A 22,143-nucleotide genomic window follows, 5' to 3' on the forward strand; every position below is an offset into this window, starting at 1 on the left:
CAGGCTATGTTTTAAGAATGTTGTTTCGCCTGTTACTCTACTCTTGAGAAATCATGTCGTCATGTACTCCCACAGTCTTCTGCACCATAATTCTTTAGATTAGATAACTATAAAATTACTTTGACAGTTGGAAATGATCAGATGCGCATGCATTCTGTGTAAGAATGAAGGTGAACAGGTCATGATGCAGATCAGACTAAATTAAATGTTACACCTGAGGAATGTGTGTGGGACATAATCTGTCATCATTTCAGATGACCATGCAGTTTCAGTCAAGGATTTAAACTAAAATTGTGAATATTCAGTCAAACAATAAGGGAAAGCATGAAGGAGTTCCAGTATTGATACAATATAATTACTCAATTACAACCATATGTCACTTTTTATAACAAACCCAGTTTAAATAGTCATTGATGTTGCACCGATAAGATAATGTTTTATAAATAAAAAAGTAGAAATATTTCATCAGTTTTGAGAAAAAACATTAAATGCATTTTTAAACATTTATTTTGATTTATTATATACTTACGTATAGCATTTATAAATGTGCCTTAGAAAAACAAATACATTAATGGCATGCATCTTGAGACAAAATGACATCTTAAAATATCTTAAAATATGTCAAGTTGCTTTAAGTTAAAACAGCTCAAACATGCATTTTAGTTTGGGACTAGGTTTAAGCCTTGTCTGTGAAACCAGGGGCCTGTTTCAATAAGGAGGTTCAACCAACTCTGAGTTAAAACTTGAACTCTGAGTTGATTTACCCTGAGATGGGAAACTCTTGAGTTTTCGGTTTCAGAACATCTGAATTGAGTTAATTTAATCTACTCTGAGTAGGTTGAAGCGCGTGCACCATGACTATGAAAAGCCATGATCAATGGAGCTCAGAAATTACGATTCACCATGGCAACAGCATCCGACAAAAAGACATCCGCATACTTCCGAGTCAATACACAAGTATTCTCAATCACTGTTATGCTATCAGGTGAAAACTGACAGGAAGGTATTGAACTAATACTCATTTTCATGGTATCCCACAGGCAAAAAAAAAAAAAAAAAAAGAAGAACGTGACAACAACTAACAATGAACATTATTGTCTATAATTCAATCAGTTAAATCTTTAAGCATAAAAGGTTCACTCTCAGAAAAAAAAGGTACAAAAGCTGTCACTGTGGCGGTACCATTTCAAAAGGTACACCTTTGTACCTAAAGAGTGCATTTAAGTCCCTTAAAGGTACATATTGGTACCAAACGTGTACATATTAGTACCTAAATGGTACATATTAGAACCCTTTTGAAGGGTACTGTCCCAGTGACAGCTTTTGTACCTTTTTTTCTGAGAGTGTATAGGCTTTACAAAAAAAATATATTTCAATGTGCCGCACATGTTTCCATGTTGTATAATGCTCTTTTCACATAATTAAATGTTCTCTAATCCAACCTGTTACATTTTTTAATTAGGCTAATGAAATTAACATTTGACTAACCAACATAGGCTGGACTTGCACCACCACTGATAGATTAAAAGGAGATACACTATACTGGAAGAATATTAAAATCCAACAGGAAAAGAATTACTGTTGCTTTTGTATTTGTAGTAAATAAAAATGACCAAATAAATTGTGAATAATTTGTGTTCATTTAACAGCTGTGGTGGTTACGGCATATATCTCTACCCTTCCATCTGGCATCCTCCCATTCCATACAGTAATCTGGTTCATTTTCGGAAGGTGCGATGATGGGATCATCAATACATTCAACCACACTTGAAATCATAAGGGAAATTCTAATTATTAGGTTACTTCCAGAGGTCACAGCAAGATGTTATCAAGTGAACATCCTTTATAAGATTAGCCTCATTTAAACTGATTTCTCCACCACTGACCTGCAATCCTGTGAATCTCCTCTTTGATGGATCTCACAGGTTTGTGTCCAGGACAACACAAAAAACTCTCAGAAAGAGTGTGAGAACGAGGCACACTTTCCTTCCTGCTCTGATCCAGTGGCCTTACTAATGTGCTCTGCATCTCCGATGTTATATAGAAAAATGCGCAATAAATGAATGTACTGCACTGCAGAAAATGCTTTTCTTACTTAGCCTTTTTATCTTGTTGTTTCCAGTCAAAATATCTAAACATTCTTAAATCAAGATGAATTTACAACATAAGAAAAACTCTTGGTTTATCTAAGAAAACCTGCTCCCGACCAGGTTAGGTTCACAGAGTAAGTTACCATGGTAACTGACCCTGAGTATAAGTTACCTCTCTTTCAGAAACGGGCCTGACTTACTCTGCTTTCTCGGGTTTGACATACCTCCCATTCTGAAACGGAAAACCCAGAGTTTCCCTCATTTCAAGGTTAACATACTCAGAGTTTTCACTTAACCTCCTTTCTGAAACAGGTCCCAGGCAATCACCATATGACCAGAAGTTGATAATTTTTTATAAAATATAGGTATAGCCTACTGTGCCAACTGTTTTTTTTTTTTTTTTTTTTTTTAAACAGTTGGCAATATTTATGTGATTTCAATATTTATGTGACAATATTTTTTATGATTTTAACAATAACAATATTTATGTGATTTCAAATAAGTGTTCAGACTAAATATCACATTTAAAAACCAAAAGAACATGTAGTTCTCAGCGTGTATATTTATTTAATTATTTGTTTATTTATTTATTTGCTTGCATATATTTCTTATGTGAACAGACTCTCGGTGTCCACTAGGAGGCTTGACTTAGAAGGTATTTGTCTGGAAGCAAACATTTATAGCTTAAACTGTAAAATATAGATGAAACGATGCTTTAAAGGACACACATCGTTGCTGTTGGAGGATTCGGGGTTTCTTAGGTGAGAATGAGTACATATGCTCATATAAACTCTGCAAACTTCTGTAAAAATGACGGAAAAACAAACAAACACTTGGACGGGCTAGGCTAAGCTAACGGGGGCTTGTCGTATTATTTCGCCTCGACATTTGTGTTGTAGCATACAAGGGTTTGTATGCTGCACAAAATTATAATTATTTGTAAACAGTGTCATTTATCCGTTTTGAACAGGGTATTAAGAATGATAAGGGTGGACCAAATGGTTTTCTTTTAATCATAAACAGCCCGTTAGCCGTTGTTAGCTGCGCTCACTCAGTGCTGCGTGCTACATAATAAATTATCCAAATGCTGTCAGGAGCATCAAAATAACGCCCGTGATCGTGTTAAAATGTGCATATGACAATTTTTTTTCGCTCTTAGCCATACAATATCAATTATAAAAGGAGTTGGCAGACATTAGCGCTGATAGTGTCAGTTTTGGTGGGGGTGATTATAAGGAACAGATTTAGGCTGCATCCCAAAACCTAGTGAGCTGCCTACCTAGACAGCATTTTGGGATATATGGGCGTGTTCAAAGTTTTGAATCTAGTGAGCTACCTACATAGACTGCATTGTAGGGCATCATATAACGTTACTGATATTATAACGTTCGAACTCGCCCATTATTGTCCAATATGCTGTCTAGCTATGCAGCTTCTTAGTTTATTGAGACACATCCTTAGACATTGGCCTAATCTGCAGCAGGATTAATAGAGCAGTAAACAGCAGACAAAACGCCCCAGTTTCTTTCCTAAAGTACACATCGTAAAATGTTTTCCATATTTTCTGAGATATTCAATAGGAAACACATTTGAAATGGTAGATATTGTGATTATGGCACCAGCTTTGCTTTCTTTTTCCGTTCTTCATTGAAATGACCATTTTGGGACTTTAATGACATATACAGGAATATGACGGAACGCTTCCATCACATTCAGTGTTTCCTGTCTTTAAGTCCATTGTTATTAATCTCTTCTTTCAGTAGATTATCAAAGATCAACAGTGTCCTCTCTGTTGGCCAGTCTAGCGTGCATCTATGAACACCTTACCGCCCTCCACTTCTGCCGTCAGTAGCCCTGTCAGCTCCATAGATTCACCACTGTCAGCCGTCAGCTCGTCCATCGGCTCTCCCGGCATTCCCGGCACCCCATCCGTCGGCTATGGACCCATGTCCAACTCTCAAGTGAGCCACACATTCAAGTTCTTCTCCATATGATAAAAGTACTGTATTGCTAGTCTTTTATTGTGTTCCTGATGACTTTGGTCTAATCATCACTTCTTGTTTATTTATCTCTAGCAGATAAACTCCTCAATGTCTGTGTCTGGGTTACATGCTGTCAGCAGCTCTGATGATGTGAAACCCCCCTTTGGCTTGAAATCTGTCAGTGGCTCTGGGCCAATGCTATCCCAGAAACGGATGTGCGCCATTTGTGGGGACCGCTCCTCTGGTATGTACTAGAACGTAGAGCTTTCAGATTGCCTTTTTATTAGTGATGCACCAAAATCCTTTTTTTTAACCAACATTTTCATTTACCCGAAAACCCAAACCATTTGAACTTGGTTTGCTTGTTATGGTAAAGTTCTTCAGCAACAAGATGTTTCTCAATATTTCAGCTAAACATATTTTACATATTGATATTCTAGCATTATTTTTGGTCATGATTTTGATCTGATATCAATTAATTGGTTATATAGGTACAGTACATAGTAGTATAGTACACAGTCTCTTCTCTTCTCTGACGACGTGTTTACAGGTTTGAGGGCAGGACAACCTGTCACTCACATTAGATCACAGCAATAGCAAACCTGTTAAATGATGAACCTGATTGGTTGACAAACGTTCTAAGGCAGTGGTTCTCAACCTGCGGCCCACGATATGCCGACCACATTTAAAAAATAAATTCCAGTTTTACAATTTATTTTTGTTTTACAATTAAATTAAAATGGTTTAAACAAATACAAGTTTGAACTATAATGGGTTTTTTTTTGTCATATCAAATAATTTTGGTGATCATATATTATTTTCAGACATGCGGGGACCTACTATGTACTGAACCAACGCAGTTAACACTCACAAGTGCGCGCTTGGCTGAATTCCAATAGTGCCAGTAGCCATATAAAAAAAAAAATTAAAAAAAAACTTTTTTTGTATGGATATATATCCCCAACTAAATGAGGAGAGAATACATGCAAATAAAAAGAGTTGTAGCATTAGAAGCGAAGGTAGGAAAGTAACTTTACTGGAAAAATGGAAGAATCAGTTTTCTGTCAATGAGCAAGATGGGCAGCCATCTGATTGGTTTGCGTCAAATGTAAATGATATGCGGCCCGTGAGACTTGAACTTGGACCATAGTGCGGCCCAGTGGAAAAAAAGGTTGAGAACCACTGTTCTAAGGTGTGCGATTATTTTCCACTAAACTTACAGCTAAAGTAGTTCCTGGCTGGTCTTGACCGTTTTACAGTTCCATATCATTTTGTCAAATGATTCCGGTGATTTCAAGGTCCTTATAGCCTACAGCAGCAAAAGAACCAAAACCCACAAGGACATTGATCAAGCAAATAGATAGAACAAATAATATGAAGAAGAAAAAAACACTGACAAACTATTTCTCTGTTTTCACCACAAAATTACATTTAATTATATATGGAAAGCACATTCTCTTTCTCCTGCTCTCATTCCCAAACACATACATGCAGTACAGATTCACACACTTGCACACAAACAGAAACATATGCGTGCACAGAAACTTCTTGTCAGCACTGCCCCACAACTTCATCAGTTTTTTGCAAAATAATTTCCTGCACGGGTTCGGGTGACCCGCAAATTTTGCTCAAACGGGTGAAAAATATCCAACTGTGTCGGATACGGGTGCGGGTCGGGTCGGACACGGGGGAAACACGGGTCTAAACACGGGTTTAAAACAATCACATGCAAACGTAAAAATATATGCATATTTTTAGGAACACATCTACAAAAATATGCCTGTATTTCAAGTTGATAAAATAATTTAAAATCCACATCAGTTTATTTGTGCCCACGCGCCACGCCCTCCCAGGAATCTATTATGTTACCTATAGGCTACTTTCACTTTTAAAAATTCATCATAACCGCGCGCGTGCACGATCTGCTTGCAGTCGTCGAGATGGATGCTGAGGAGTTGAAGAAAAAAATAGCTAGTGGAGATTGTAAAGTTGTCGACAATACGTCATCAAAAATCAAGTCCAGTGTGTGGGAGAAATTTGGAGTTATCTGAAGAAAATATTGTGAACTGCTTATTTGCTGCATGCATTTTCGTGTTGGATAGCCGCAAATGTGGAACTTCATCGCCGAGGAAGCATGCAGATAACTGTGGTAACAAAGCAATCAGTTCTATCGAACAGTATTTTTCAAATTTAACACTAAGTATGTGTGGTGTGCAGGGCGTGTTTGAACCCAAAATTGTCAGATGTAGGCTAGACGAAATTGCGTGGCATATAGTGTTGTAGCCGCGTCTGTTCGATTGGTAAAATGTTACAAATGTATAAATGTGTCTATAATGTGATTGGCTAAACTGATTTTATTTCGGGTGCGGGTCGGGTGTTGGTTCTATTTTAAGCGGGTCGGGTCAGGTGCGGATTTTAATTAGTGCTGCTGTCGGAAAACGGGTCGGATGCGGTTTTAAGCACTGCGGGTACGGGCGGGTGCGGATTTACAAAATCGGACCCGTGCAGGACTCTACTTGACAGTTCTCAGTTAGCCTACAAGGCAGCAACGTCGCTGTTCTTGAAACAGTTTTGGGAAGAGATGTCTAAGAAATTAGTTCTGTACACACAGTAGCATTTTAAGGACAAACTCTGACAAATGTCTTGAAATAAAACATTTGAAACAATGTCTTGAGGTGGGGTGACCATAATATAACCGCAATAATTCACTGGGTTATTGAATTATCAGATAAATAATGCTTCACGTCGTGGCCGCAATACCACCTCAGGTGTGCATTATTTTAGGGCTGCAAAACGATTAATGGCGACTAATCGTTTGCAGAATAAAAGTTTTTGTTTACATCATATATGTGTGTGTACTGTGTATAATAATTATGTATATATAAATACACAAACATGCATGTATAATTTTAAGAAAAAAATCTATTTATATATTAAGTATTTATAATTATATATAATATAAATTATATTTAAATATAAAAATGTATATAAACATGTAAATATTTTTAAAATATATACATGCATGTTTGTGTATTTATATATACATATTATTATACACAGTACACACACATATATGATGTAAACAAAAACTTTTATTCTGCAAACGATTAGTCGCGAATAATCGTTTTGCAGCCCTACATTATTTTTCTAATAATTCGATAGCCCATCGTTAATTATTCCTTACTTAATAGCAGTTTTTTATTTTTTTATTAAAGGAATAGTTCACACACAAAAATAAAAATGATCCCTCCTTCAAGCCATTCTAGGTGTATATTACTTTTTCTTTCAGTCGAACACAATAGAAAGTAACACCATAAAAGTAATCCATATGACTCCAGTGGATTAATGCCTTCTGAAGCGAAGCGATGCGTTTTTGTTAAAAAAAAAGAAAAATATATTTAAAACTTTACTTGGCTTCTGGTAACGGCTGTACTCACGTACACAAGAGAGTTACGTGGTTTTGATGAGAGGCGTCTATTCTCACAATGGCTGGGCGATATGGCCAAAAAATAAATGGATAATAATGTTCATATCTATCGATAATTATCACTATTAATGTCAAATCTTTATTTCAAGTTTAAAGGCAGATTTTTGCTCTTAAGTGAAAGTTGTAGCAACCAGACCGTTAATTGTGGTTTTAAACTTCTCTTTATTGTCAGAACATGATAAACATTTCACATTTTTTTATTCTTTACACTTTTCCAGTAACTTTTCCTCAGCAAAATAAATGTCTTAATAGAAAAATGTATTTCTTAGTTTCTGCATGTTCTAACAGGTGATATTATTATAAATCGTTAAACAGGTTTGTGTTGCCTGACTTTGATTACGTGTATCTTCAGCACAGTTTGCAGTGCAGGCTGCAATAATAATAATATTGCCTGTTTTTGTCTATTAGAAATGCACATTTGACAGCAGCTTGAGTTGACAGTAGTAGTAGCTTAAGTTCGGATGCAGATATATATTTGTTCATTAACAAAAACAGTAACATCTGAAAAAATTGTAACAACCTCATTTTTATATTTTAAAATGTAAGATTTAAAGGGTTAGTTCACCCAAAAATGAAAATTCTGTCAGTAATTACCCTCATGTTGTTCCAACCCCGTAAGACTTTCGTTCATCTTCGGAACACAAATTAAGATATTTTTGATTAAATCTGAGAGCTGGATCACTCCTCCATAGGCTTCTATGGGATTGAAACTTGCCGGCCCAGAAAAGTTTGTAAAGACATTGTTAAAATAGTCCTAGTGACTACAGTGGCTCAACCATAAGTTTATCAAGCGACGAGAATACTTTTTGTGCGCAAAAATAACAACTTTATTCAACTATTCATTTTCTTCTCTGTGGGCCTGAGTGAATTCACGTAGTGTAACAGCGCAGTGCTTCTGTGTTGTACGTCACCACAACACAGAAGTTACAGTTGCACGACGTGAATTAATTTTTGGGTGAATTAACCCTTTAAATGGTAAAATTTGAGTTTTATTAAAATTAACCATTGGTCATCCATAATGATCATGATTGGCACAGGTAAGCACCTCAAAACCATGGTAAAATGTAACAATATGGTTTATATAGTATTTGTATGAAAAACTGAAGCACAAATGCTATAGCTTAATCTCAAAAATACTGTAATTATATTTCATTACTCCTTTAATACATTTAATACATGTTTATATTAGTATTATAATAAAATCAATATGTGTATCCCTACATGTTTTGTTCAATGATTTCAGCCCTCCAAAACCATTTCAGGAAATCTGGAAATTACTTTTTCGGTTGGTGAGATTTTGGTGTGTCATGAACGCTGGTCCGACACAGGATCATTAATACTAACTGAGAGTATTACAGCCTCACCCCGAGGGCGACTCTATAGTCTTCCAACACTATCACTGTCTCTGCAGTGGTCTTTTGACTGTAGAATCTTTAGTACTTCTATTCCTCAGCTGCACAGCAAATATCTGACACTACTCCCAGGTTGCTCTTTGTAGAAATTAAGTTTTATTCACGGCGGGGAGATCATTGGCCACAACAACCAAGTGAGTCTTCTGAATAGAAAGGTACATGTACATAAATCATACAGTTGAGTAAAAATCCATGTCACTCAAGTCACTTTTTCACTGTAATTTGTTCTGGTGATTGGTTTGTAATGATCTAAGCTAGGGCTGCACGATTTGGGGAAAATGTCATATTGCGATTATTGAGATCAATATTGCGATTTGGGCTGGGACGATACACTTATCTCCTGATTCAATATTATCATGATACTTGGGTGCCAATACGATATGTATTGCGATTTTTTTAAAGAATTGCGATTCTACAAGTATTGCGAATTATTTTATTTTATTTTATTTTATTTTATTTTATTTTTTAACACTAGACCATGGGGAAAAGTTAAATCATACACTTATACAGACTGTACATGATGTATAAGATGAGTCATTTTTCTGACTCATGAAGCATCATACATTCTACATTCTCTTTAATAAATGATTCAATAACAAATTCATTTTTTAGCAGTCACTTGTCGCCACCTTGTGATGACCACCGATGTCATCGCTATCATAGACATCAGTGTTTATATTCGAACTTTAAACTTTTATCCCAGTACTTCTATGATAATTTGAACTATTGTACCACAGAAATAATGATACTATGAGGAAAAGACTACTGTTTCATGACAACTCTCTCTGGGTCAGCGGCAGCGCCAACACAGATTTGACTTTTGCGATATGATTTTGTCAAAGGTTTAATAGACAGACGAAATGGAAGATCGCTGCACGATTCATCTTTAAAAGACTGTGATCTTGATTCAAACACCCACACGAGTGACAACAATTAACGGATGCTGCGTTGATTGCGTTAAATATTTTTTCAATATTTAATCAATTTAACGTGTTAACCTTGACAGCCCAAATTTATTTATTACATAAAATCGCAGCATTTTGCGTCATATAATCGCATAGGCTTGACATTGCGATTGCGATATGATTAATCGTGCAGCACTAATCTAAGCTAATCATATGACTGTTAGTTCTACTGTGTTAAGCACTTTTTGTTTAAGTATATATGGCCTTTGACCTGAGCATCCTTAGTCTGCATTTCTCTGTACATTTAATGTTGAAAATACCCATTACATAAATCACAATTGCAAAACACGTTTGCTTCTATTGAGATGGATACAGGTACGGTTAAGGACAGGGTTGGTTGAATGGGTAGGTTTAAGTGTGTGTTAAGGGAAGGGTCAGCAGTGTAATTACCGATGTAATTACAGAAAGGAATTACGCTGTAATTACATGCTGATAATTTTTAAAGCATAAGACAATGTAAAAAATATATTTATTTCAGAAATTTTTGAAAACAATGATTAAGACCTTTACACATGTATTCAAGTTGTAGGGAAAATATATTTATTGATGGTTAAACCACACAACATTTTTGCAGTCATTTTTCTTGAAAAGTTTTCTTGAAAATGGTATAGTTTTTTTAAACCACATGAAACTAAAATAAATACAAAGAGTACATTACTAAGAATTTGTAACATGTTTTCTACTAAATGTTGGATGATGTTGCTGTGAACTTACTTTTTTGTCATTGACTCTTAAGCATCCTTGGACAGAGGATGTTGTTTACAGTGAACGTTTTAAAAAATGACATTTCATTGCATCTCAGAGGTAATGTGAACATGGTTTGTGTGTGCAGGGAAGCATTATGGTGTGTACAGCTGTGAAGGCTGTAAGGGTTTCTTCAAGCGCACAGTCAGGAAGGACCTGAGCTACACCTGCAGGGACAACAAGGAGTGTCTGGTCGATAAACGTCAGCGCAATCGCTGCCAGTACTGCCGCTATCAGAAGTGCCTGGCCATGGGAATGAAAAGAGAGGGTGGGTACCTGTCAGTCTTCCACTTAAGACATGTCTCCTGTAGTGTGAACTAATACATCAGTTGTCTGTTTAGTAATATTTAGGTACTAGAGGTGGAGAATGGATGAGGTGAAACGTAGTAGTGTTTGAATAGGTTTTATGGTAGATCAGCATTATGTGATGGAAATTCAGTGATCATCTGAAGCGAAGTGACAGTGATGGATTGATTGTATTTAGTAAAACAATATAGGAACAAATGGCCTATTAGTCCACAGCCCCTGACAGATGGGTGGGAAACAACCAGCAGGACAAAAACTAGGTTTGGGAACTAAGAACTAGTTGTGATTTTCATGACATTAACTTCCATTAATGGTTCATATCTGCATTCAACGCCTTACTCACTGAATCCTTTGTGTGGTTCACAAATTACTCAATGAGCTGAGAACTATTGCTATATTATGTGTTCTCAAGGTTCATGAACTGATAGTTTTTTTTTAGATGTGTAATAACAAAAAGGACAAAAAAAAAAAAAAAATCAAAATCAAAAAGTAGTGGTCAACCATTAGGGTTTTTTTAATAGCTGATTCCGATATCATAAAGAACAAGGTTACAGATTAATGTTTAGGATAACATATAATTTAATTTTACAAATAGTACCCATGCACAATAATGCTGCAATAAATGTAATATTTATTTTATATAATGGACTTTTTGACATTTTCAGGGTTCTCAGACGTGGAAGTTGCCATAGCACAAACTTCTATTGTGGTAAACGGGAGATGGCAGTAAATATAATTTTTGTATGCTTGTTTGCTCCAATAACAAAATAAAAAAAAGTCCATGATTTTCTTTCCAAAAGAGGGAAAAAAAATATAGGGAGATTTATTACAGCAGTCAGAAGAGAGAAAGATGTCATATGCCATCACTTCCTCAGCCATTGTACTAGTGTTAAGCATTATTTTGTATTTACTGCCAAGGTATTGTAATACAAAGTATAGTGTTATTGTCATGGTGGGTTGCAGGAAGGCAGACGAAGAAGAAGATTAGTTCCAATACATACTTTTAATGACAATCCAGAAGACAAACAGGCTGAGCAACACACACTAACACATAATGGTGATCGGTGAGAGAATGAATGTGAGGGACCAACTTGTATACCAAACACAAATCAGTATGATTAAAATAACCCAGCTGACACATATAAACTAATAATGAGGAGCGGGCAAACTGAACAAAGGAACACATGAGAATGAAACTAACAGAACATAATGGTGACATATCGCCCCCTGGGAAGGTGCGACCACCCACCATGGTCAAACAACAGAGGGAGGGCCAGAGGCGGCTTTGGAGGAGGACGATGTGTTGGTGAAGGGCTGGTGAGAGGCAGACAACACAAAAGGATGGTGATGGTAGGACGACGATCCCCTGGCGACGACAATGGTGGTTGGCCGATGGCACAGACTCAGAGCTCCCCAGTGCCGACAGCCCATGGCGGAGTCAAAGGAGGGAGGAGCCAAGATGGTGTTATGGTGGCTGACGGCATCTGGGGGACGACCGACGGAGACAGAGCTGGTGGATACACTGGCGAAGACCGAGCGACATCGCTGGTGCAGGAGACCCAGGCAATGTTGCTGCGACGAGCATTGTAGGTGGAGCCAGAATACCCGAGGGCTGGGACGATGACGGTGTGGGCGAGGACAGAGGCGATGTCGATGGGAGGGAGGAACCTGCTGCAGCCGAAGGGGTGGAGGGAGGGAGTGCAGCGGATGGCCCGTAAGTCTGTGGCGGAAGTTGTGTGACGACTAACCAAACGGAGCCGGTGGGATGAGGGAATCCGGAGGAGCCACTAGACTGAGGGTCTCTGGTGGAGCCAAAGGTGGGAGGAGCCAAGACGGAGCCGACAGGCCGAGATGGCGCGAAGGGATCCGAGGCTGGAGGCGGAGCCGAAGGTACCATCCTGGATAGGTGCTGCTGGTGGTTGCTCGACCTGCGGCTCGATGTCATTGCAGGGAATCCCCAGAGACGGCGCAGGGCTGCAAGCATCCGGCAGCGATGGGACTGGAGGACTGGCAGAGCTCTGTGATGGTGGCGATGAAACAAGACTTGAAATGATAAAGGTAATCATGACACAGTTCATACAGGATAGAGCAAAAAATAATTCCCAGTTCTCTTTGGATAATACAGATGAATTAGATATCGGGTGGGATAGGGTGGGAGCTGACAAGTCCCCATCGAAGTCTATCAGCCAGTCCTTCGTCTCAGTTCCCTAGGCCGCTTGTGTCTCGGGCTCACACCCCTGGTCAGATCCACGCTGGGGCACTGCTTCCAGGGCGATGGTAAACTCTGTCCTCTTCTCCTCTGGCTTTGGCTTACTCTTCGCGGCGGGTGGTGCCGCTCTGTCTGCGGGGGGCCCACGTGACTTCTCCGTGGTCGACGCTGGTGAAACAGGCTCTGGGTCTGGTTGTGCTCTGAATCGGGGCGTGACGCTCTCCAACTCAGTCCGGTGGTGTCTGGAAGGTTGATGATGTTGTGGAAGTTCGCCCTGATCCAGAACAGGTTCTTTAAGGTCAAACTTAGCCCATTAGTCCATATTGGGCGGTCCGATCATCTGTCATGGTGGGTTGCACGAAGGCAGACGAAGAAAAAGATTAGTTCCAATACAAAGTTTTAATGACAATCCAGAAGACTAACAGGCTGAGCAACACATAACGGTGATCGAACAGAGAATGAATGTGAGGGACCAACTTACATACCAAACACAATGAGGATGATTAATAGAACCCAGCTGACACATATGAACTAATAATGAGGAGTGGGAAAATTGAACAAAGGAACACATGAAAATGAAATGTTAATTAAATAAATAAAAATTGTAAAAATGTACTATGTATGCGATGCTGTGGAAACACGTTATCACAGTCTGTGGAAAGGGTCCATATTTGCTTAAATAATAAAAAAAAAATAAAAAAAATTATTGATATGTAAAATGGATATGTATATCAATGTTTAAGTCAAAAATTTGAAATTGAACACAGTGATGGTGATTTTTATAGAAAATCAATAATTAGTTATTTATTATTGTCATAAATGACAGAACGCAAGTCTGGTCTTGAAGCTTGGTCTTGACTTTTGTAAGTGGTCATTTGGTTCGTAATTAGTTATTTAGATGTCACTTTGATCCAAGCAACTTGTGTCAGGTTCTGAATACACAATATTTTCATCTGTTATGATAGTCAGTGTCCGATGATGTGATTTTGAACGGCATACGAGATAAAATGATTGATTCTTGCATCCCGATGCTCATTGTCGTTTACGAATCACCACGACACTCTGTCAAAAGAATCGTGCTAATATCCTGTAGTCTGAACCCGGCATTAAAGTACACTTAGTACAGGGACAGTCCACCTACAGCAATCTGCCATTAAAGCCCCTTTCACACAGAGATTCTGGAAAGGTTTATTCACACTGCCAGTGATTTTCCCGGAATCTGTGAGTGCGTTCACACACATCCCGTAAAGATCCCATTTTTTTCCGGATTCGGTCGTACACAAACGCATCGTGTACCGTTCCACAAAGCTGCCGAACGATCTCTTCTTCATTCTATTTTGCAGACATTTTTTCGTTCTTTCTTTGTTGATGACGAACACAAACTTTCTTCTAATTCTCTTATGAATTCTAAGAGCAACAAAATACCCTTTTACGGCAGTGGTCCTGGCTTTTGTTCACACAGGGCGCGTTCCGGGACTGATCCCGGCAATGTTACTAGGTCCCCATCCCGGCATCGATCCCGGCATCAATCCCGTGACGTGTTTGCGTTCACACAGAAGGCACTCTAGCAATTTTACGGCAATTTCGCGCTGTAAGAAAGGGGCTTAAGTGTCTTGCTTAGGGACACAATGGTTGTTTTTGAATTGCATCTTTCGGTTTTCTAGGCCAGAACTTGAACCACTAGCCAACACCACTCAGTGGCCTGGCTGATTCCTTGACATTTATGAGTATCTCATCTTTTGTTCTGCCCCAGCTGTTCAGGATGAGCGTCAGAAGAACAAGGAGCGGGATGGAGACTATGAATTCAGCAGTGCAGCCAATGAGGAGATGCCTGTGGAGAAGATCCTGGAGGCCGAGACAGCTGTAGAGCACAGAACAAACCTGCACTCTGATGCCACTGGTTCAGTGAGTGTATTTACATGCCACTGATAGCTGTGTATTATGCTATTTGTTTGGAAAGTCTACAAAACACATAACATAACTAAAGAACCTGGCACCTTTCCAGGAGAAATGGGAATTAAGCACTTTGTTGAAGGGTGCAGATGTACTTATATTAGCCAAATAGTATAATTTGTATCAATAGTATGTCAAAAAAGTAATATTATATTTTTTTGAATAGTTTTTTTAAAGTTGATACCAGATCTGCATGATTAATCGTTAAAAGATCGGAAATTCATTCCTAAATGGCAGAAATTCGTCTGTCTATTAAACCTTTGACAAAATCACACCTCAACATTCCAATCTGCGGTGGCGCTGCCGCTGACCCAGAGAAAGCAGTTGTCATGTATAGGTATGAAACACCATCACAAACAGTCTTTTCAACCACACAGTATCATTATTTCTGTCTTACAAATATTATCACAGAAGTACTGGAATAAAAGTTTATAGTTCAGATATAAACTTGTCTACGAAAGGAATCAATATAGAGCTAATCGCCTTTTGAAAGTAACTTGATACTTCAAATAACGATTGTGTCGATTGCATCAATACATGACTAGGTGGCGACAAGTGATTTAATAAATGTATTTGTCATTGAATCATTTGTTCAAGAGATTGGTTCAAAAACGCTGATTCATCCAGTAATGTAACAAGTGAAGTCTTTATGAGTGAGCCATTGAATCATCATTCAAACTGTTTTTTAAAAATAATTCATTCAGATTAATTAATTTTTTTAAAGAGACTGCAGCAGTTAACCTTTTGTCTGAACCTCTAGTAAATTACGTTATTTTGTTTAGTTGTCTGTTCAGAATTGAAGCAAAAAAATCGTGATTCTCAATTTATCCAGAATCGTGCAGCTCTAGTCGATACTGCCTTGAACAACACTGATAAAGGGCAGAGTTGCATTGGTTTCTGAACGGTTCTGTTCAATTTATAATCATTTTAAAATGTTATACAATGTTTAGTTATTATAACACAGCATAACACCAATTGAATTAACTAATTAATCAATTAAAGAAAGATAATAATAATAATAATAATAAAAATGTAATATAATAACATTTTAAGTAATATAAATTAATAATATAAATACAAATTAAAAACAAAAGTAAAAAAAAAAAAAATTTTTTTATCCAGTGTAGCCAGCAATTTTCATTCTTCATTAAAATGTTAATTTCATTGAAAAGTCTCTGTGTATTTATTTTTCAGGCCAACATAAACATATTTGAATTCAGCTGTGTTTGATGATTCAGTGTTGAAAGCTTTTAGTGTTTCTTTTGCTCTTGCCCCCATTGTTTCATTGAGCATGTTTAGATACACATTCTTAAACGATTGTTTAATAAGCCGACAATGCGCATGGTTATAGCCTGTGTTCTGCCGACTTATTCAAGTGTGCTTACATGTGTGCATAGTCTTACTATGGAAAACAGGAAAGTATCCTTACTGCAAATTTAAGGACATCCAGTCAGAGTGAGTGTTTCACTGCGGGTGGAATAATATTATATACTCAGACTCTTTCCTGTCCCAAAAAATTGTAAAATCGCCTTCTCATCTCGTGCAGCCGAAGTAGAAGTGGAACAGTCAAAATGCTACATTCGCAGAAACTGCAAGAGGAGAGAATAGGGGTTTGTTTCCCATATTGAACATATTGTTTTTTTGGGAGGGTTTTTTGTGCTTAATTTAACAGCACAACCTGCATAACAAATGGAATACTCTTGAGTCAGATTCCTCGTTATTTTGAATGGAAGAAATGCGATAAAAATGTCAGATTCATGAACGAGCTGATTCCTTCCAATGGACCTAAGTTAATTGGTTCACAAATTACACTGAACGATTCCTTTGTGAATCGGACTGATCCGATTACAGTGTTTCTCGAGTCAACAGCTCACTGATTCAGTGATCCGGTTAAAATAAGCCAAGAACTGGAATATGGTCAGAGCTTGAACATGTGCGCTATGGATGCTGTAAAAAGTAAGTTACTAATGCCTAATTTTAGTATTGATTATTGTAAATGAAATCACATTTAGGTCATGACTGTCAGTTATTTGTGAAGTGAATTTGCTGTAAAGGGGCGAGTTGTTTAAAGCCATTGAAATGCTTGTCTGCATTTTTGTGACACCATCTGTACAGCAATTTTTGGTAAAATAACAAAAATTAAAGGAGAACTCCGGTCATTTTTAACATTGAGCTCATTTTTTTGTAAATTTGGAGTGCTGTCAGTACAGAGAACAACGACAAAAATCGGTGTTGCCTACACCGAGTTATCCTCTTTTTAAAATTTGCACCCTGTTGACTTCAATGGGGCAAGTTTTAAACCTGCTTTTAGCCTCTTAACATCCTTGATGTGTCATTACAAGTGCCCAACCATGTGAGTGATTCCTTTAGAGTGAACACGAGTGAATCTGACTGCAGTAGATGTGAAAGATATGAATAAAAATAATAAAATTTCAGCCAGCGCACATACCTGTATTTACATCCTGTTTTCGGCTGAAGTCCACAGTAGTCGATTGTCGAGTTCACGCGCATAGGTTTAGTACGTACGATCATGCGCCCGAACTCGACAATCGACTACTGTGGACTTCAGCCGAAAACAGGATGTAAATACAGGTATGTGCGCTGGCTGAAATTTTATCATTTTTATTCATATCTTTCACATCTACTGCAGTCAGATTCACCCGTGTTCACTCTGAAGGAATCACTCACATGGCTGTGCACTTGTAATGACACATCAAGGATGTTAAGAGGCTAAAAGCAGGTTTAAAACTTGCCCCATTGAAGTCAACAGGGTGCAAATTTTAAAAAGAGGATAACACGATGTAGGCAACACCGATTTTTGTCGTTGTTCTCTGTACTGACAGCACTCCAAATTTACAAAAAAATGAGCTCAATGTTAAAATTGACCGGAGTTCTCCTTTAATGTTCATGCATCTTTCCTGCTGCTATAGCTGTTCCAAATGATATAAAACTAGTAAATCTGCATACTGTTCATCTTAAAATGTGAACATATTTTGCCCCATGTGAAGTCTGTACATTGTATTGTATTTGTAGCCACATATTTAGCTACACATATTTAGTTTTTCTCTTTAAAAAAAAAAAAAAAATACTAGGCCTATATGAATTCACACTTGAATTATCAGTAATTTAAATTTATATTTTAGTATATTGAAGTTTAATAAGTAGTACAGCATAGTTCATCGATCAGTACTTTTTACTTTTAATATACTTAAGTACAATAAATATTAAGTACTTTTGTACTTTTACTCAAGTAAAATTGAAAATGAAAAATGCTTTTAATTGGAGTAATATTGTATTAGGGTATCTGTACTTTTAGTCAAGTACTTGATTTGTGTACTTAGTACTGGGAAATAACCTGATTTTCTTTGTAAAGTCTTGTAAAGGTGGTTTACTTTCTGGGTTACTGTAAACCCGTACAATGGGTTATTTCAGTAAGCTGATTTTTGGGAGCTATCAGCTTATTGGTGTTCATGTAAACATGCTCAGTGTTAGCAGTCACCTTGAAATGGAAGATGCAGAAGCTGGTAAAAAGGTTTCAGAAATGTATTTGCGAAGTTATGCCAAGCATTGATTGTTGTCAACTGTTGTCAGTTTCCTGCTGGGTGAAAAATCCCTTATTTTAAGCTGTTTAAATACTGGTTTTCCCAGAGCTGGTTTAGAGATTAACATCTTACTCCTAAAATGTCTTTGAATTCTCAGTGTTTGGAGTTGAATATCCCCACAGAGACAGATTGACAGCAGAGGTGTAAAGTCCAGGGGTCAGAAAGTAAAAGTCCTGCCATATGTTTGGCAGCTGATTTCACTGATAAGTTCTATCTCCTGGCTGAAAAACTGTGCTGATTAGCAAATCCAGGTGATTGGAACAAAATACTGAGGAGGACTTTTACTTTCTGAACCTGGACTTTACACCTCTGATTGACAGGAATGAAGCCCTAAGATGTTTATCAGTTCACAAATTCCCTTTATGTTGTCCATTTGCTCTAACTCTCTCCTCCACTGACTTCTCTGTTCTCCAGTCCAATGATCCAGTCACTAACATCTGCCAGGCTGCAGACAAACAGCTGTTCACTCTGGTGGAGTGGGCCAAGAGAATCCCTCACTTCTCTGAGCTGCCCCTGGATGACCAAGTCATTCTGCTCAGGGCTGGTACGAGCGTCAGACATTCTCACACTCATTTTGAGTTGCAGCTAATATCTTAAATATGAATATATATAAAAAATTACTCAGCATTCTGAAGAGAAATATAAGATGTTTACACAGGACGGATAGATGTAGAATAGCTAAAGGGAATAGATCCAAGGATGTAATAGTTATATATGTTTGTCTTAAAATGCAACACTCATGGCACAAGACACTAAAAACAGCAAGATGCAATGCACTGACAAAGAAAAAAGGATTGGATGAAAAAATAGAGCGCTTGAACGAGTTATGTTAAGGGCATACATGTAAATGTACATGGAAAGTGTTTTACTATATGAATGTGATATTTTTATAACAGGATGGAATGAGCTCTTGATCGCTGCCTTCTCTCACCGCTCCATCAGTGTGAAGGATGAGATTCTGTTGGCCACAGGTCTACATGTGCCCAGAGACAGCACTCACAACCTGGGAGTGGAGGCCTTTTTTGACAGGTCACACTGAACTCTGTGTTTTACATCTGTTTAATTATGTAGTATTTCTATAGGCTTAATGTTCATAATGTCTGTACAGGGAGAGTGCACACAGTGCAGAGGTGGGAGCCTTATTCGACAGGTAATGCCTAACATCTTCTTCACCTATATTTATCTAATGTCTGTGGTACCAGTAATTCTGCCTTTCAGGTGATTTAGACCTCATTGTATGGTTATTTTTCTCATTTCTTACACATCTGCAGGGTGCTGACTGAGTTGGTCTGTAAGATGCGTGATATGCAAATGGACAAATCTGAACTTGGCTGTCTGCGTGCCATAGTTCTGTTTAACCCAGGTATGCATTTTTTTGTAGATTTTTTGCTTGCTCTAGAATCTATTTAAAGGAAAATGTCAGTAACAGTTCCATGGATGATATATTTCTGAATTTGTCTTATTTCTTTACGTTTGTTACTTTATATTGATTGATTGTAAAAAAATTTAAAGGGATAGTTTATAGTCATCATTTACTCACCTTTTTGTTGTTCTAAACCTGTTTGAGTTTTTTCCTCTGTGGAACACAAAAGAAGATATTTAAAAAAAAAAATGTCTCCTATGTTTTTTTTTTTTTTTTTTTTGTCCGTACAGTCAGTGTGGTCCAGTGTTATTTTGGACACCAGTGACTTTCATTGTATTGACAAAAAAGGTTAAACATTCTTCAAAATAAATGTACATTCTTCTAAATATCAAAACATCTGGTTTGGAATAACATTATATCTTTAATTACCTGAAAACATGTAAAGTCATGTAAATTCCTTAAACTATGTTCTTTTATCAGGTTAAGGTCATAAACCATTTAAAGGTGAAGTATGTAGTTTCTGCGACACTAGTGAAACCTAGCAGAATTACAAATACGAAGCAGATTTTGCCATCGTCCTTTTGCACGTCACGCCTCCTTCAAGTCAAACATCACAGCACAGCCCATACGGGTGTTTGTAAAGGCATGTCTCAACAGGTAAAAGTTGGCTACTTTCAATAAAATAGCCAACAAATTAGGAATACTTTTAGCTGTGATGCTATGTGTCATGAGTAAGCAATTGAGTAGACACACCATGTAGAGCGAATGTGTGTGTTTAGCTTTTTATAAACCCATCCAACGTATCTGCAATGGACGAATTTTTAATATGATGTGCCATAACTATTTGAGTCTGTCTGCACATCAAAGTAAACATTATAAACTGGTTAATTTGTTTTTCTGAACGGGTGCATGATGATGCTGTATGGTATTCCATTGTGTCCAGCGCGTAGCATTGCAATGCCCCATTTGCTTTGACGTGTTCATGACCTGTTTCATTTTTTAAGGTCTAAATGCAGTGAATTTTGACTTGCACTTCTGTACCTGAAAGTAAAAACAAATATCCAATGTAACACGTCAGCCATGGTCCCACACCGGCTAAACGCCCTCAGCCTCTGCTACAGTAGCCACGCCTCAAACTCTTGCTATAGGCTGAGCTGATGAAACAGATGGACAGATCTGAGCGGACTGCTCTCAATGTTGATATGGTGCCTGGAACGCTCAATGTTTATAATTTTGGGGGAGATATAACAACAAATCTTACATACTTCACCTTTAAGCAAAACCTGATTGGCAGATCTAGATTTTACTCTGAACTGACTGTGCTTGTCAACACCTTGACTTGCATTTTGGCAGAATATATATATTGTGCATGCCTTTGACATCAAAACTGGAGAAAAACCCTAAAGTCTATGCTGAATATTTCCAATATTTCTTAGATGCCAAAGGTCTGACCAGCAGCAGTGAGGTGGAGCTTCTCAGAGAGAAAGTATACGCGTCCCTGGAGTCCTATTGCAAGCAGAAGTATCCAGATCAGCAGGGGAGGTGAGTGTTCTGTACTGACATGGGGCGAATTCACTAATAGCCTACGCAGTATTTCATCACCAAAACAGAGTTTTATTCTCTAGACACTTCCAATCCAGTTTAAGCAGGTGCTGATGCTCTGAAAAATTATATTGTACATACAAATAAATGATGCTATTGGGCACAATTCAGTCTTTGCCCACCTTTTCACTGACCCTCATAACTAAACGGGTGTTGTGCCTTTTAAACTAGTACATGTAATGACCTATTTTATGATTGACTGATCTTTTTTCTATGTGAAATCCACAAGCGTAGTTCACACTGTCATTCATAAAAGTCATGAACAGTCATATGATACCGTGTTCCTGGTTGTTAGAGTATGGCAGACGCCCCAAAAAATCTGCCCGCTTGCTTACTCACAGGTTTGCCAAGCTTCTCCTCCGGCTTCCTGCGTTGCGTTCCATTGGCCTTAAGTGTCTGGAGCACCTTTTCTTCTTTAAACTGATTGG

The 22,143-nt window shown here is 37.7% G+C and overlaps 1 protein-coding gene across 6 annotated transcripts in view; it reads left to right on the forward strand.

The window, feature by feature from the left end:
• Positions 1-2,708: 2,708 nt before the first annotated feature.
• The window catches only part of rxrbb (retinoid x receptor, beta b), a 19,620-nt gene continuing 185 nt past the window's right edge, over positions 2,709-22,143 (forward strand). Inside the window, exons 1-11 of one of the 6 annotated variants that reach the window (XM_079895932.1) lie at positions 2,709-2,851; positions 3,854-4,051; positions 4,169-4,316; positions 10,769-10,948; positions 14,949-15,100; positions 19,165-19,294; positions 19,647-19,779; positions 19,859-19,900; positions 20,022-20,113; positions 21,550-21,655; positions 22,057-22,143. The exon at positions 22,057-22,143 is cut by the window's right edge and continues 184 nt beyond it. In XM_079895932.1, the coding sequence (XP_079752058.1) occupies positions 3,905-4,051; positions 4,169-4,316; positions 10,769-10,948; positions 14,949-15,100; positions 19,165-19,294; positions 19,647-19,779; positions 19,859-19,900; positions 20,022-20,113; positions 21,550-21,655; positions 22,057-22,143 (1,217 nt within the window). In that variant the 5' untranslated portion in view covers positions 2,709-2,851; positions 3,854-3,904. Of the gene's footprint in view, positions 2,852-3,850; positions 4,052-4,165; positions 4,317-10,768; positions 10,949-14,948; positions 15,101-19,164; positions 19,295-19,646; positions 19,780-19,858; positions 19,901-20,021; positions 20,114-21,549; positions 21,656-22,056 lie in introns of those variants that run through there. The other 5 variants (XM_079895930.1, XM_079895928.1, XM_079895931.1 and 2 more) reach the window with 5 other exon arrangements.

Source organism: Squalius cephalus, assembly GCF_949319135.1.
Source record: "Squalius cephalus genome assembly, chromosome: 15".
Taxonomy (NCBI): Eukaryota; Metazoa; Chordata; class Actinopteri; order Cypriniformes; family Leuciscidae; genus Squalius; species Squalius cephalus.